The 14,314-nt window shown below is 65.0% G+C and overlaps 5 protein-coding genes across 8 annotated transcripts in view; 1 reads left to right on the top strand and 4 right to left on the bottom strand.

The window, feature by feature from the left end:
• The window catches only part of ZBTB7B (zinc finger and BTB domain containing 7B), a 13,131-nt gene extending 9,607 nt beyond the window's left edge, over nt 1–3,524 (bottom strand). Inside the window, exon 1 of one of the 2 annotated variants that reach the window (XM_057382460.1) lies at nt 3,465–3,524. The gene's annotated coding sequence lies outside the window, so the exon portion shown is untranslated. Of the gene's footprint in view, nt 1–3,336; nt 3,392–3,464 lie in introns of those variants that run through there. The other variant, XM_057382462.1, reaches the window with a different exon arrangement.
• Nucleotides 3,525–5,015: 1,491 nt separating this feature from the next.
• On the bottom strand, nt 5,016–8,175 carry LOC130583221 (mothers against decapentaplegic homolog 6-like). Its single transcript, XM_057382465.1, has 4 exons — nt 8,043–8,175; nt 7,281–7,693; nt 7,027–7,140; nt 5,016–6,440 (listed from the first exon to the last, which is right to left on the bottom strand). The coding sequence occupies exons 2-4, from the start codon at nt 7,672–7,674 to the stop codon at nt 5,905–5,907; spliced, it is 1,044 nt and encodes a 347-aa protein (XP_057238448.1). The 5' UTR covers nt 7,675–7,693; nt 8,043–8,175; the 3' UTR covers nt 5,016–5,904.
• Nucleotides 8,176–9,992: 1,817 nt separating this feature from the next.
• Nucleotides 9,993–12,897, bottom strand: FLAD1 (flavin adenine dinucleotide synthetase 1). The gene is made up of 7 exons (XM_057382463.1): nt 12,707–12,897; nt 11,847–12,606; nt 11,252–11,399; nt 10,966–11,064; nt 10,710–10,899; nt 10,278–10,351; nt 9,993–10,196 (listed from the first exon to the last, which is right to left on the bottom strand). The coding sequence occupies exons 1-7, from the start codon at nt 12,866–12,868 to the stop codon at nt 10,061–10,063; spliced, it is 1,569 nt and encodes a 522-aa protein (XP_057238446.1). The 5' UTR covers nt 12,869–12,897; the 3' UTR covers nt 9,993–10,060.
• A 279-nt stretch (nt 12,898–13,176) lies between these two features.
• On the bottom strand, nt 13,177–14,083 carry CKS1B (CDC28 protein kinase regulatory subunit 1B). Of its 2 annotated transcripts, XM_057382467.1 has the most exons (3): nt 13,968–14,080; nt 13,515–13,642; nt 13,178–13,448 (listed from the first exon to the last, which is right to left on the bottom strand). In XM_057382467.1, the coding sequence occupies exons 1-3, from the start codon at nt 14,024–14,026 to the stop codon at nt 13,396–13,398; spliced, it is 240 nt and encodes a 79-aa protein (XP_057238450.1). In that variant the 5' UTR covers nt 14,027–14,080; the 3' UTR covers nt 13,178–13,395. The 2 variants fall into 2 exon arrangements, with proteins under 2 accessions (XP_057238449.1, XP_057238450.1); XM_057382466.1 differs by having other exon boundaries at nt 13,177–13,642; nt 13,968–14,083.
• Nucleotides 14,084–14,226: 143 nt separating this feature from the next.
• SHC1 (SHC adaptor protein 1) overlaps nt 14,227–14,314 on the top strand; it is a 10,224-nt gene continuing 10,136 nt past the window's right edge. Inside the window, exon 1 of one of the 2 annotated variants that reach the window (XM_057382457.1) lies at nt 14,227–14,286. The gene's annotated coding sequence lies outside the window, so the exon portion shown is untranslated. The remainder of the gene's footprint in view (nt 14,287–14,314) is intronic. The other variant, XM_057382456.1, reaches the window with a different exon arrangement.

Here is a 14,314-nt window from a genome sequence, read left to right as displayed (position 1 = left end):
AAGGAAGGAAGGAAGGAAGGAAGGAAGGAAGGAAGGAAGGAAGGAAGGAAGGAAGGAAGGAAGGAAGGAAGGAAGGAAGGAAGGAAGGAATTGCCAAAATGGAGCTCAAGTAGGGGTGAACAGGAAGGAAATGGGCTCATTTCACCCCTACAGGACCGCAACATCCACGGAGACAGGACTGCAGCCAAGGTGAGTGGCTCTCCCCAGCCCAGCCAGTGCCCCTGCCAGCACCAAGGGAGACGTGGTGGAGCTGGGCATCCTGTGTGGCCAGGACTGGCTGGGACCSTGCTCAGATGGAGCCAAAGTCAGCTGTCCATGCACCCCCCTGCAGTCTGGGCACAGGGCTGCTGGTGGCAGCAAGATGAGGCTCTGCCAGCCCTCAGCCTGGGACAGGCAGGCTCACCTGCAACTGGGCCTGCTCACTGGCCCCAGGGTGAGCTGGCTCTGAAGTTGCTGGCCTTTCAGCACAGTCACGGGAACCCCTTGGAGGGCAGCCAGACCCCCTGGGTCCCTCTGTGCTGCACGGCCCCAAGGGGCCCCCCCAGCTGGTGGCACCTCCTGCTCAATATGCAGGGTGCATGTCCTCACAGCGCCGTGGGGACAGAGCATCACCAGCAGCACAGGCCAGGCCCCAGGGCTCCATCTTGGCACCAAGGTGGTGCTGGTCCCGGTGGGGTCACCGGGCAAGGACAGTGCCAGCCCACAGCCCCCCCTCCACACCCTCCAAAATAGCCCGGCTTCCGCCCCCACGGCAGCTGCCTGCTGCCAGCTCCCCGCTGCCCACGGCTGATCCCGGGGAAGGAAGGGGGGCAGGCGACTCTAATCCCCCCCATTGCCCCCCCCTCAAGCCCACACAGCACTGCCAGTGAGSCTTTGCCCTCCACAGCCACTCCAACCCACACAGCGCCACTGGTGAGACCCCAGCCAGGCCAGCACCACAGGGAGGGTGATGACCCCACAGCTCCACAGCGGAGCAGGCCAGGGGCAGTCCCTGTGCACCCCTCTGTAGGACRTGGGGCTGTCCCCAAGGCCCACCACACCAATTGCCTTGTCACCACCCAAGCAGGACCCAAGGGTCTGTTCCCCTCTCTTCCTTGGCCCTGCAGTGGGGCTGATGATCCTCCTGTCCGCCCTTGCTACAGCTCCGAGCCCTGTGCCCTGATGGATGCCCACGGGAGGGCAATCAAAGTAAAATTGCTGGCATGCCACTGTATGCAACATATGCCAGCCAACACAGTCACACTGTCTATCTCGCTGGTGAGCAGGGTGGGCAGTGCCTGGCACCCACCCTGCCCCGCACCCAGCGCCTGGCAGCAGGACTCCCTTACCCTCTATCAACTCCAGCTGCTTCCCACGGGGCCTGGGGACACGACAGAGACGGCCGGGCAGAATGGAGCACACAGTGCAACCGAGGCTGCCAGGAGAGGCCAGAGCTCGCCTGACCTACTTCTCCTTCCGCATCACCTGCTTTCATTTTCCTTCACCCTGCCTGGTGCCCCTGCTCGCCCATGGCTCCATCAAGCCATCCCACAAGTTCTGGGGATACAGGTCACCCAGGTGCCTGCGTGTCAGCTGGCCCCCCAGCCCTGGGCACGGGCACCCTGAAGGTCACCAGCCATGGCCCAGGCACCACCACCCCCTGCCTGCTCGGCTGCCCAAGCACCACCTTCCTGGCACAAAGCGAGTTTGACGGGTCTCAGCCCAGCCCCTCGACAGGTCCTCTCACCGCCCTGGGGCCTGCTGGGGTGTGGACATGCAGCTCTCAGGGCATGTCAGGGACGCCAGCGCTGCCACGGGGAGCCAGGCGGGCGCCAACCCTCCAGACGGGGAGGCCGCTCCCACCGGCACCCTGCCTGCTCCCGCTGTGGAGTTACCATGGGAAGGCAGTGCTGGTGGCGCAGGGGGAGCACAAGCTCCCAGGGGCTCCCGCCAGCAGCCCACACGCTGCCAGGAGAGATTTCTCCCCGGTTTCATCATCTGCCGCCTGCCCTGAAGGAGAAGTTCCTGCTTCGCGCACGGGGCAGCAGGCACCCCTCGAGGGCTGGGGTGCAGCAGGGGCTGCGCTGGTCGCACATCCCCTTGCTGTGCCCACTCCCCGCCCCCATGTGCTCAGGCCTGTCGCACTCGTGCCACGTGTGCACTGAGGGTGCACGGCAGCAGCTGGCAGAGCCGCGCTGCCACAGCCTGGGGCTCAGCACCACAGCACTCGGGGCAGCCTGCGCCCAGGCGGGGGGTGTCACAGGGTCCCCAGGACCCAACACTCATGTGCCCATCTGTCACCTCCCCGTGCTCACCTCTGCGTGCCTGTCGCCAGCACGGGCACTCCCAGCCCTGCTGCCCCACACTCTCCATTGCCCCAGAGTTTCCTCTTCTCCGTGCACMCACTTTAAGTTCCTCAGCTCAGTCCCTCCCTCCGCACCCAGCACCAGCATCACCGCTGAAGCTTTGAGTCTCTGCAGTCACCGCACGTCTCCGGCAGTGCTGGGGATCCCAGCCTGCTCCCCCCTTCCACTAGCCCAGCTGTGGTGGGGGAAACTGAGGCACGGTGCAACTCACCCCACGACAAAGCTGGCACTGTGTCCCCTCGCCAAGTGAACGCAGCCACGGATCAAGGGYGGCTGTGGCCCAAGACGTGGATCTGCTCCGGCAGGAGGGTAAATACCGCACCCCGCCCCGGGCAAACAGCGGCCGGGGGCAGCCAGCCAGGGGGACGAGGACAGGTACGGCAGGGCTGGGCACACGGGGCAGAGTCCACCGGTGTTTGGCGGGTGCTACCACAACACCGATCCCGTTGGGGACCACTGCACAGCCGAGCAATGAGGCACCCACTGCTGATGCCGTTGTGCCAGGTCCAGGGGTCACCAGCATGGCACAATGTGCTAGGACACTGGGATACCCCCAACTCTTCCAATACTGGTGTAATAATGCRCTCCCTGAGCTGCCTTCCCCCTGCAGCGGTGCCGTCCCTGCCCGGTGCACCGGGCACGCCGCCAAGCTGCTCGCCAGGTTAGGAAGGGGAGTGGTGTTGGGACGGTGGGAGCACCCGGCCACCCGTGGGAGAGCTACGGGGGACCCYGGCTGGATGCAGCACCGCAACAGGACCACAGTGGAGATTTGGCAGCCACCCCGGTACGCAGCGGGAACCTGCCGATGTCACAGATTTCCCGCAGCCCCGTGCGCAGGGACGGGGAACAGCCCACGAGTGACACCCCCCGCCCCACGGGCGACGTGTCCACCGGCTCCGGCGGCGGACGCGGATAGAGGGGACCGTGCGGTGATCCGYGCGCCGTCCGTGCCCGCCCGCCGCCTGCAGCATCCCAAATCCACGCGACTCACCGCAACCGGGCAGCAAAAGCTGTCGCTGCACCGGTCCCGGTCCCGGTCCCGATCCCGCTGCCGGTGGGTCGGCACCTCCGCGCAGCCCCCGTCCGTAGGTCTGTCCACTCCCACCCACCGTCGCTCACCTGCTCGCCCTGCCCGAGCCACAGACCGGTCCCGGGGCCACGGCCCCGCCTCCGCCTTCACCTGCCGCCGCCGCGCCCCGCCCGCCCCCCGGCCACTGCCGCCGCCGCCGCCGCCACCGGGGCTCCAGGAAGCGCCCGCCCCCGCCTGCTCATTGGGCAGAGCGCCGGCGGTCACGGGTCCGATTGGAGGGGTGCCCCGCCCATCACCCGCGCCACACCCCCCTCGGGAGGGTGGGGGTCTTGCGGGCCCCCGGGACGGGGCTGCGCGGGTGGGGGTCAGCTGYGTCAGGAGCGGGGTAACGGGACCGGGCGGGAGCTCGGCCCCGGCTCTGGAGAGGAGAGCACGAGACGAGCCCGGTGCGGCCCCGCCGGCGCCGAGAGCGGTGCCAGGCGCCGAGCGCGCCCCGCCCGCTGCGGCCGCCGAGTGCCGGGGCGGCACGGCACTGCCCGCTCCGCCCCGCGGACACGGGAGGCGGGGAACCGGGCACGGGGGGGGTAAGAACCGAGATGTGTGCACCGCGGGAGAGTTACGAGTGCCAGGCACGAGGAACAGTGCATAGGGTGAGGTGGGGTGTAGAGAGCTGGGCTCGGGAAACCGGGCACCGAGAAGCGGGCACCGGGCGACTGGAGTGCCGGGCACGGGGGAAGGACACGGAGAACGTGGCACCAAGGGGTGCCGGGCGCCGGGCGGGAGGAGGGGCGCGGCGCGGGGTGCATCCCCCTGTTCCCGGCGGCGCTGGAGCTGGGCGCGGCGGCCCCCAGCGGGGTGGCTCCTTGGCAGGTGCCTGGGCGCGGGCCCCGCGTAACCTGTTTGGCCGCTGCCGGCTCTGGGAGGCAGCGGCGGCCCCGGCAGGAGCGGCGGCCGCGGGGCTCACCTCGGCTCACCCCGGCCCCCCCGCTTCTGGCTCGGAGCGCGGCCACTGCCCGGCGCTAGCGGAAAGTGTGAGGAGCCGCCGCCGCCCCGGGGCTGCCAAGGCAAACACGGCCCCGCGCAGACGTTATGTCAGTGGGTGGGGGGGCCGCGCCGGGGCACAGAACGGGACCCCCACCCCTTTCGCCAGGCCCCGGTACCGGGCACCTGCCGCCGCGCCTCGCCTAGACACCCGCTTCGTTCTCCTCGGTTTTGTCCCTCTGTCCGTGCACCTGCATTCCTGTCGAGGGCACCGGCCCGCCAGGCTCCGGGCTTCCGCGGGGGCGGCGGGGGGAATCCGCAGAACACCTTCCCCGCGGCGCCGCTGCCGCCGACCCCCGGCTCAGTCGCTCCCCGGCCGTGCCCTCGGGCTACGGTTCGCCATCGCCGCTGCGCTCTGCCACTGCGTGCGGCTCCCGGTATCTCTCCCTGCCCGCTCCCCTCGAGGCGACACCGACGGGCGCGGTCGCAGCTTACCTCTGGCGGCGGGGCCRAGACCGGGGCCGGGCGGGGGCCGCGGGCTCAGCCGGGCCGGCGGCGTGGCAGGAAGGACCGGGTGGTCATCACGGCCCGCGGCGGCTGCCTGCAGAGGGCACTGCTGGTCCCCGGAGCCGAGCTCCGGAGGCGGCACCGGTAAACGTAGGGACACGGGGGTCTCTTGGTGCCGGTGGCATCGTTTATTTGTGTTTAAAAACTGCAGACACGATTCGGCAATCCCGGATTCCCACGGCTGCACTTGCTCGAGGCTCCCCCATGCTGCCAGAATGGTTGAAGGATTCCCCGGGCCTGTGACCCACCTTGGGTAACCCTGAACCAGCCCCCACCCCAGGAGTGCTCACCAGCCTCCCCCTTCATTCTACATCCCCATACCTACCCGGCTGTTCTAGCCTGTCCACACTCGAGCTATGCTCACCTGCCCCAGCACCTGCCCCACATTCCAGCTGTGCTCACCTGCCCTCCCCTTCGTTCTACCTGCCCCATACCTATCCAGCTGTTCTAACCTGCCCCACACTCCAGCTGTGCTCACCTGCCCTATCCCCCAGCAGTCCCAGTTCACTCCCGTTCCCCTTGTCTGCTGTGACACCCAGGCCCACAGCTCCCCCCGCCTCCTCCCCACTCCATCCCACTTCCCTTCTGTCCTACTTCCCCTGTCCCCACCAGCCCTGGCTGCTGCCCCCAGGCCTTGCCCTGAGAATGGGGACTCCTACCTCATGCTTAGTTTTTGGTTGTTTTTTTTTTTTTTAAAATAGATAAATTAATATAAACTTGAACGTTAAAATAATAATTAAAAAAATATTAAATAGCGCCCTGTGTCACTGAGAGCCCAATGGCTGGGGGAAGCAGGTGCTGGCAGGGTGGTGAGCCAGGCAAGGGGGGTGCTCAGCACTGGAGCAGAGAATCCCCAGAGCCAGGACAATCCTGCTGCAACACAACCCTGGAAGACACAGGCCAGGGGACAGTAGAAGGGCCCTCCAGCTTGTGAACCTGCTTTGGGGGAGCTCCCTGGCACTGCCCCCCAGCCCCAGCCTCTCAGCGTGGCCGGTTCAGCAGGACCTCAAGCCAGCATGGGCAGGAGGTGATGAACTGCCGGGAGTAGCAGGGTCCCCAGCCCTTGGCAAAGCTGATGCGGATGCTGTGGGGGTCACAGGGTCCCTCCCCAGGGAGCTGCCAGCCCCCTCTGTCCCCTGCCCGCTCATAATCGAACACCTTTGCCGAGTAGCCAGGCAGCACCTTGAGGACAGTGAGCCCGCAAGCACCGGTGGGGCTCAGGGTGGGCGAGCTGACGAAGATGGGGTGCTCACTGCGGTTGTACGCCCAGACACCCCCTGGCTCCTGGCTCAGCAGCAGCCCCCGGCCAATCTTGCCTCGTGCCCGCCGGACGGCACGGCTGCGGTGGGCAGCTGGCAGCTGGGCCAGGCAGAACCCACTGCCCCGGGGCAGCTCACAGAAGACATTCACCGATGCCTCATGCACAGCGTAGAGGCGGCCCACGCGTGTCCGGTACTCCCAGTAAGCCAGTTTGCACCAGCAGCCATCCTTGACGGTGCTCCGTGAGAGGCTGGTGTCTGACAGGGGAGAGCAGAGCTGTCACCACCASGACATGACTGAGCCAAGCAGCTGGACAGGGCAAGGGGAGTGGACACAGGGTGGGTATGAGGACAGATGGAAGGATGTGGCACACCAGCAATGCTTATGCAGTGGGCATGAGTCTCTGGAGCTGTTACCAGTCCCCGAGTACCGTGGTGAAGGGGTAGGGGAGGGCTGTGAGGAGGATTGGTCCCTGGGTGCAGGGGAAGGTGGGGCAGTGGCGGCTGGCGGCTTTGGTGGCCAGCAGCCAGGAGGGAGCTGCGGCTGTGTGCGTCAAGGCACATTGTGTGTGTCCCCATAGGCAGCGCTTCCTCCAGCAGGGAGCCTGGCGCCGCCAAAAATAACAGGATCTTTTGGGGGGGGCGGTGGGGGGCAGGCTACTCCCCCAGCAGGAAGCCCTCATCCCATGTCGGAGCCTTTTCCTCCTGCTGGGAGTGACTGCTGGCTCCATTCCCTGATTTTCATGTTCTGTCCCCTCCAATCTCTGCTCCTGAGCCAGRGGTTCAGCCCTGCCCAGTGCCCTCCTGCCCACTGGGTGTGTGGAGTGTGCTGGGCCCATCTTACCGCCCCAGTGCCCACCGTTGTAGCTGAAGTCCAGGAGCTGACTGCTGCGTTGCCGGGGCTTATCTGGCCAGGAGGGACCGCAGGATGCCTTCAAGTAGGGGGGTGGCGGGGTTTCTGCAGGGTAGAGAGAAGGCAATGAGAGGCTGGCAGTGCATCCTGCCCCACCAGGGCCCACTGGAGCCAGAGACAGCCCCGGAGAGCAGAGGTCAGAGCCTGTGGGCAGGGGAGCCTCCGGTGTTGCCACCAGCACTCACCAGGTACAGCCAGGCGGCTGAAGTGGTGSGGGTTGCAGCACAGCACAGCCAAGTCCCCGCAGCCTCCCCGGCCCCTGGTGCAGTAGCAGAGGTGCTTGAGCTCGTGGGACTGCTGGAGGTCAGGCCAGCGGAAGAGACGGCAGAGCAGGACGTGAGGGGCGAGCCCCTGCTTGACCCCTCGTGGCTCCCCCCGTGGTGCCAAAATGCAGCCGGACTCGCAGGCGCCCCGGCTCTCCACCACCTGCACCAGCAGCTCCAGCTCCTCATCCTTCAGCTTCTTGAAGAGCGCGTGTGCTGCCGGTTTGAGGGCACCGGGGCCGTCCTCAGGGCTCGCTGCCRCACAGCGCTGCCGCCACAGCCGCCGCACCAGCCCGGCACGGCGTGAACGGAACATTGGCTGCAGTGGGGACCAACTGCAGGATGGGGACAGGCATCACAGCTGTGCCCTGAGGGGCTGTGGCTGCAGTGGTGACCCTGCTGCATCCTCCTGTGTCCTCCCAAATCCCTGACAAGGCTGCTTTGCCTAGGTTTGCCGCTGCCATCCCCACCATGAGGGCACGGTGCTGCTTCAAGGGACACCGGCATCCCCAAGCTCGCATCAGAYAACCCCAAAACCAACCCCTACTGCTGGGGAACCTAACTGTGCTCAGACAGCAGTGGCAGGGGTCCACATGCTCCTGCCCACAGCACCCASCCCCTCCCTTCTCAGCCCCCTATCACACAACTGAGCAAAGGGTCCCTGGAGAAGAGGGTCTCACTCACGGTGGSTGGTGGAGGTGGGTGGTAGGCTCCAGGGCAGCGCATGGGGCTGTGTTCTCAGGGCGGCCRGCACTGTTCTGCCTACCACACGTCACTGCCTCGACTTTTTCCTGTGCTGGGACGCTCTCCCCTCCCCCGGACCTTCCCGTTTGGGGAATTCATTGATTCCCCCCATCCCAGCCAGCCCTGGGGCTGAGCCACTGCCAGGGCCACCATGTCAGGGCCACCACACCACGACTTGGCAGGCGCCACATGCGTGGGCTCCAGTGGTCCGGGATGCCCAGCACTGTGCTACCAAGGCAACCAYGCACAGCCAGGAGCCCAGACAGCACCACAGACACCAGTGCATATAACCACAGGGCAGAGTCCCACTGAGGAGCAGACCTGGGCAGGGGGATGCCAGGAGACACAGGAGACTGTCCTGGCAGACCCCATTCCTCTCTACTCATGCCCCCACAGGGTCCATTGCAAGGGCCACCCAAGCCCCTCGTGGCATCTTGGACAGGGGGTCCTGTTGTCCCTCAGTTCTTGGCCTGGACAGGGCCCCCCYGCAGGCACTGGGTGAGGGTGGGAGCCTGCTCCACAACAAAGAAGCTAATGTAAACGGGACCCTTATCCTGCACCGGGTCAGGCTTCCTGCTCCTGACTTCCCGCCGAGATAAGGGAGGCCACACTGGCGCCAGCGCTGCTGCCGAGGACGGGGCGTGTGGAGCTTCCCCTGCGCTGGGGCCAGGCACCAGCACAGGCAGCACTGAGTCAGGGTGGGTTCATGGACCCACAGCCATCTCCACAGCCTGGCTCTGGTGCCACCAGCTGTGACCTTTGCTGCAGCTCCCAGTAAGGCTGGGCCCATTGGAGATATTTTGTTCTGGCTCCTTCCCCATGACTGGGACAGGAAATGATCAGGAGTCAGGGTGCAGGCTGAAGGTGTGGTCAGAACCTCAGCTCCCCACTCCTGCCCCTTGGCCCAAGCAGACATGGGGACCCTCAGTCCTGGACAGGAGCAAGGGTTGTTCTGGAGTGCCYTATTGCTACCCAGGGCTAGAGTTGGAAGATTTGGAGACACACACAGACACGCACATTCCCAGAGCTCTGCCCAAACAGATGCAGCCAGTCAGGCACTGCTCAGGTTTATTGGGRTCTCTGACTGGAGGGAGCACAGGCTGGAGCAGAGTCCAAGCACCAGAGGTCCATCAGCTCCATCAGTAGAGGGTAACAAGCACAGTCCTGGGGAGGGGAGAGAGGCACAGGGGGTAAGGACCAATACCAAAGCTGCACCCTCTCAACCTCCCAAAGCACCACAGCCAGGCTCCATATCTCCCCTCAAGCACCACGACCAGGCCCTTTCCACTCCAGGAGCCCCACGCTTGGGCTCCATCACCCCCAAACACCACAGCCATGCCCCTGTCACGTCCCTCAAGCACCACATCACGTCAAGCTGCAGGCACGTCACTCACCCACAGCACCAGTGCAGACAGAGGGTATCAGGTTTCTGCAGTTCTGGGGGGGCCATTCCTAGTCCAGCAGCTCACGGATGCACCAGCTGCAGAGAAGGAGGTAGATGCATTCCCGCAGCAGCCGCAGGAACCAGGAGCCCAGGCGCACCCCCAAGGAGGTGGCAGTGGGTGCCGCCAGTGCCCGTGCCACTTGCCGGGAAGCGCCCGGCGGACAGGCTGCTGCAGTCCAGAAGAAGTGCATGGCTGATGAGGGATCAGCAGGATCTGACATGGTGGGAGCRGTAGTGGTGCTGATGTGTGGGGCCCTGGCTAGCACTGGAACCTTCTACATTCTCTGTGCTTCCAAAACTTCCACAATAGTGCGTGCRGAGAGCGGCTACAGCCTGGGGACCYTTTTGTTCCTCCCACTCCTGCCCCATGGAGCCCTCAGGGCTCAATGAGGCCACGTGCCAGTGCAGTGCAGACTGCAGTGGGTTTATTCAGTGCTGACAGGCAGCAACTTTATTCAGTGTAATTTCTGGCAGCATTCCAGYGGAGCTCTCCCTTCCAGTGAGAGCGAGGCTTTCACTGGCGAGAGGTGCGCTCTTCTTCCTCATTTTCCAGCTCATAGGCAGGTCGGTAGCTCTCCCRGCCCCGAGCATCAGTATAGCGTAGTGCTGGGTTCTTCTGTGTGTTGGCCATGCTCCCCAGGGACGTGTAGCTGCAGAGGGAAGAAGCAGCTGCAGGATTGTACACAGAGGCATTGGCTGCACATGTGATGAGGGCAGCACTGGGCACTCACCCCTTGTCATAGAGGATACAGTAGGGGACAAAGAGCTTGCGCAGGAACTCCCAGATGTCCCGGTAGGTCCAGTCCTGCAGGTAGAATGGTGTGGGCATTGAGGCAGAGGGAACAAACTGCTCCCTTAGCCCCTGGGGGAGCAAGCTGGACCTTCCTGCAGAGCACCTGGGAGAGCCAGATGGTCATCAGAGCACCACTGTCCCTCCCAGTGCCTCCCCAAGCACAGCAAAACCCCCCAGCAGGCAAGAATGAGCCCTACCCAACAGCACCAAACAGCCTTGCGGCAGCAAGAGGCACCCACAGCTGTAGAGTAGGAACCAAGAGAGAAGCTGTTAAGATGGGGGTGGGTCACTGCTAGCTCCCAACCCTGTTAGGTCCCCATCAAGCCCTGTGGCAACAATCCCAGTCCCAAAGCAGGTGAAGGCTACCTACCAGCAAGGGGTTCACCCGCATGTAAGGGGGCCAGTCAGGRTCTGTCTGACACATGGGGGTCAAGGTGCGTGAGTAAGGGTCYGTCCGCCGCGTTCCCATCAGGACAGCCTCCAGCTGTGGCTGCTGCTCCTTCAAGCGGGCCAGCGCCTCCCGGATGGAGCCCTCCACTGTGCAGAGCTGGACCCCGTACCTGTACAGGCATGGTGGGCAGCAAGCAGCACTGCACGCCCTCTGCCCACCCCACGCTGTTTCCTACCTCTGCACCGTTGCCTGAATGAACTGCTCCATTTCAGGGAACGGGGACACAGTGCGAATGTAGAGCACCCGTAGCTTCTCTTGTCTCGTTGGGAATCGCCTGCAGAGAGACACGATGCAGCTGGACGCTGACYGACAGCAACTGGAGGCAAGGCAGCRTCCAGTTCCCACCAGCTAGGACCCAGGAATCCACTCATTCCCGCAGGGTGGAACAAGCAAGACCCCCAGAGCCCTGGCCAGGGTCTGCAGGACCCCTCAGCCTTGCCCCAGCCTGGGTGGGTGGGTACCTCTGCACGGCAGCATGGACGAGGTGCAGCAGGGCTGTGCAGTCCTTGCCCCCGTTGAAGCCCACGCAGAGCTGGACCAGGCTGTACTGGTCCAAAGCCTCTTCAATGGTTTTCAGGGCTGCTGCCACCTTCTGCCCCAGGGCCGAGCCTGCCAGGATGGGACAGTTGGTGCCTGCCCAGGTCATGCTGTGCTGGCATGGCCCCCGGGCCTAAAGYACTTCACCCTCTGGATATGTCTCATATTCAGACATAACAGAGCCATTGCTGGCATCACAGCAAAGAGCTTGTTCAGCCTGGAGGTTTGGGCCACAATGCAACAGGGATCGTGAGGGCACTGGGGAACCGTGGCACTGCTGCTACTACAGCACACTGTGCTCTCAGACCCTGCCACCASCAGCCCTAACTGGGGTTACAGGTCCCATTCCCACCTGTGTGGGATGAAGCCCACTGCAGCCRCAGCACCCCTCAAGCCTCCCAGCACACCACAACAGGCAAGCTCTGCTCCCAGGCTGATGTTCCACAGCCCCAGCCCTGCTGGGCTCCATAGGAGAAACATGGAGGCACGGAGCTGTGCTGCAGCACCTCTTCCRGGTACCTGACTCAGCCAGGCCATAAACCTCCACAGCCGCTTGAGAGACGCAGTCTGTCACCAACGACACAGCAACACCCGAGGGCAGCTCCCTCGTCAAGAAGCAATACGCTTCCTCCAGGTCCTGCTCCGACTCTGAGTCCAGGGTCAGCTTCACACGGTAGTAGTTGCTGTCCCAGTCTGGGTAGGAGCCCAAGCTGACACGGCCCCGGAAGGTGGCGTGAGCCCGGTCCAGAACGGGCGTGATGAGGATCTCATCAGCTGCCACATAGATGGTGCGGGAGTGGAAGCGGGTCTGCTCGCTGCGAAACAGGTGAGCAAGGCCATCCAGRGCACGCTCCATCAGTGCCGGGATGCCAGGGAAGATGTAGACATTGCGCACRCTGACTAGTGGGTACTTGAAGGTGTTGCCAGTGTGCCTGTCCGTGCCGTAGTTGAGGTGGGAGGACTCGGGGACACGAGCCAGCTTCATCTCAGGGCATTGTGCCTCTGTTTTGCCGAARAACTTGTGCACCAGGGCCACTAGCTCGGGGTGGGGGACGACCCTCTCCCCAAAAGCCTTAGCCACGGCCTCGAAGGTCACATCGTCGTGCGTGGGGCCGATGCCCCCGGAAGTCAGCACGTAGGTGAAGTGAGAGGCAAAGGTGGCCACCTCACTGGCAATGGCCTCCACCTCATCGGGCACCACCGAGATCCGGGCSACCCTCACGCCAAGAGCACGCAGTCGCCGGCACATGAAGAAGGAGTTTGTATCCTGCGTGTGGCCCTGGGGGGAACGCAGACGCCCATGACAGCGGGGTGCCCCGGCCCCAGGCGCAGACCCCAGCCCAGCCCACCCCGCAGCCCAGGCCCACCCCCGGCCGCACCTTGAGGATCTCGTCGCCGATGATGATGATGCCGGCGGTGGTGGCGGAGCCGGGGGCCACCGCCGCCGGACTCGAGGTGGCCATGAGGCGAGAGACGGCGGCGCGCAGGGGCCAACCCCCCCGGCCCTCAGCCCGCAGCGCGGCCCGCAGCGCCCCCCACATGAACCCGCCCGGGCGCCCCCGCCAACCGCGACACCGCCCCTCGCGCTCATTGGCTGACCCGCACGTCCGTCACGCCGCATTCCCAGCACCTATTGGCCGAGAGGCGGGACTTGCGCGGACGGAACCATCGCAGGGGGGAGTTGGTGCCGGGACAGCTCTGCCTCCACGGCCGTGCTCAGTGGGCCGAGGTATGTGCACCCCCCTCTCCGCAGTGGGAGCGCCCTCCCCCTCAGGCGCCGGGACCCCATGCAGGAGAAGCTCCACGGCACCGGGACGCCCTCGCTCTGCGCCTCACGCTGCCTCCCCCCAGCACGGCAGACAGACAGCTCCCAAACATCACTTTATTGAAGCTTTGGAGGCCTCGCAACGGGAAAGGCCCCCGGAACCACGGCCGAGTCGCCAAAACGGCGCCCAGGCAGCATCGAGGGTCGGGGCTGAAGTCCCCGAAGAATGCCGAGAAGGAGGAGTAGGAGGAAGGTGCATTCTCAGCTTGAAAGGGCTGGGAGCTTCGGCAGGCCAGGGGCCACTCACTTTTCCGGCTTCTTAGGCAATGGCCGTCGGAAGAGCAGGATGTGGGGCTCTGGGGGGCAAGAGAGGCGATTAGGCCGGGCCCCCCGGGCACCACCCGCCCCCCCGCGGGGCTCACCTGGCTCGTGGATCATGTAGTGGACCCAGCCCTGGCTCTGCTGCACCCCCAGGTTCCGCCACTCCGATTCCGACAGCAGGTGGGTCTTGGGCACCAGCTTGGCGATGTCCTTGGGCAGCATCACATGCCTGCGCCCCCGCAACCCTCAGTCAACACGGGAGCAATCCCCACAATCCCTCATTCCCCAGGACAGAAATTTTTCTACAGAGGAGYTGTTAACGGGACCAGGATTTGCACTATGACCCGATACAGAACCCTTACTGCATCACTAGGGAGCCATRAGTCGCCCACCACTCCCCACCAGCGAGCCCTTAATAGCTTATCCACACTACCGTTATCAAGACATTTCCCGCCCCCAACCCCCCTTCCTCCCCTCCCGCCCCGGTAAACCTTAACCGAGAACCCGCCATCCTTCCCGAGCAGACGTTCCCGGGACCCCTGCCCGCTCCGTACCGGTACTCAAACTCCTCATCATCGTACTTGTCCGAGTAGTAGATCTGTTTGTGCGCCATGATGGGCCCGCGGTGCCCTCCCCGAGGCAGCCGTTTGCGCCCCCGCCCCCCGCGGCGCTTTCAAACACCGCCGCCCCGCGCTCCCATTGGCTGGCGCCTCCCCGTGGGCGGGGCGGGGCTGKTTCCCATTGGCCGGCACGCGCGCGGCGGGGCGAGGTCGTGGCGCCGCTTCCCGCGGGTCGAGCGAGGCCCGCGATTGGCTGGCGGGGGTCACGTGACACGAGCGCGGCGCGGCCACGCCGGAGGGGTGCGGGCCGGAAGTGAGTGGCGGGGAGCGCGGCGGGGGGG

This window comes from Malurus melanocephalus, unplaced genomic scaffold (genome assembly GCF_030028575.1).
Source record: "Malurus melanocephalus ecotype Western Australia unplaced genomic scaffold, MMel_1.1 scaffold_567, whole genome shotgun sequence".
Taxonomy (NCBI): domain Eukaryota; kingdom Metazoa; phylum Chordata; class Aves; order Passeriformes; family Maluridae; genus Malurus; species Malurus melanocephalus.
The sequence above is the reverse complement of the archived record's forward strand: the minus strand, read 5'-3'. Positions and strand labels throughout refer to the sequence as shown.

Bases quoted from the DNA above. Each gene is read 5' to 3' on its own strand.
- CKS1B (XM_057382466.1), bottom strand. From the start codon at position 14,026: ATGGCGCACAAACAGATCTACTACTCGGACAAGTACGATGATGAGGAG. The intron at 13,643-13,967 runs GTACGGAGCGGG...GCGGGGGCGCAG, and splicing joins GATGAGGAGTTTGAGTACCG to GCATGTGATGCTGCCCAAGG.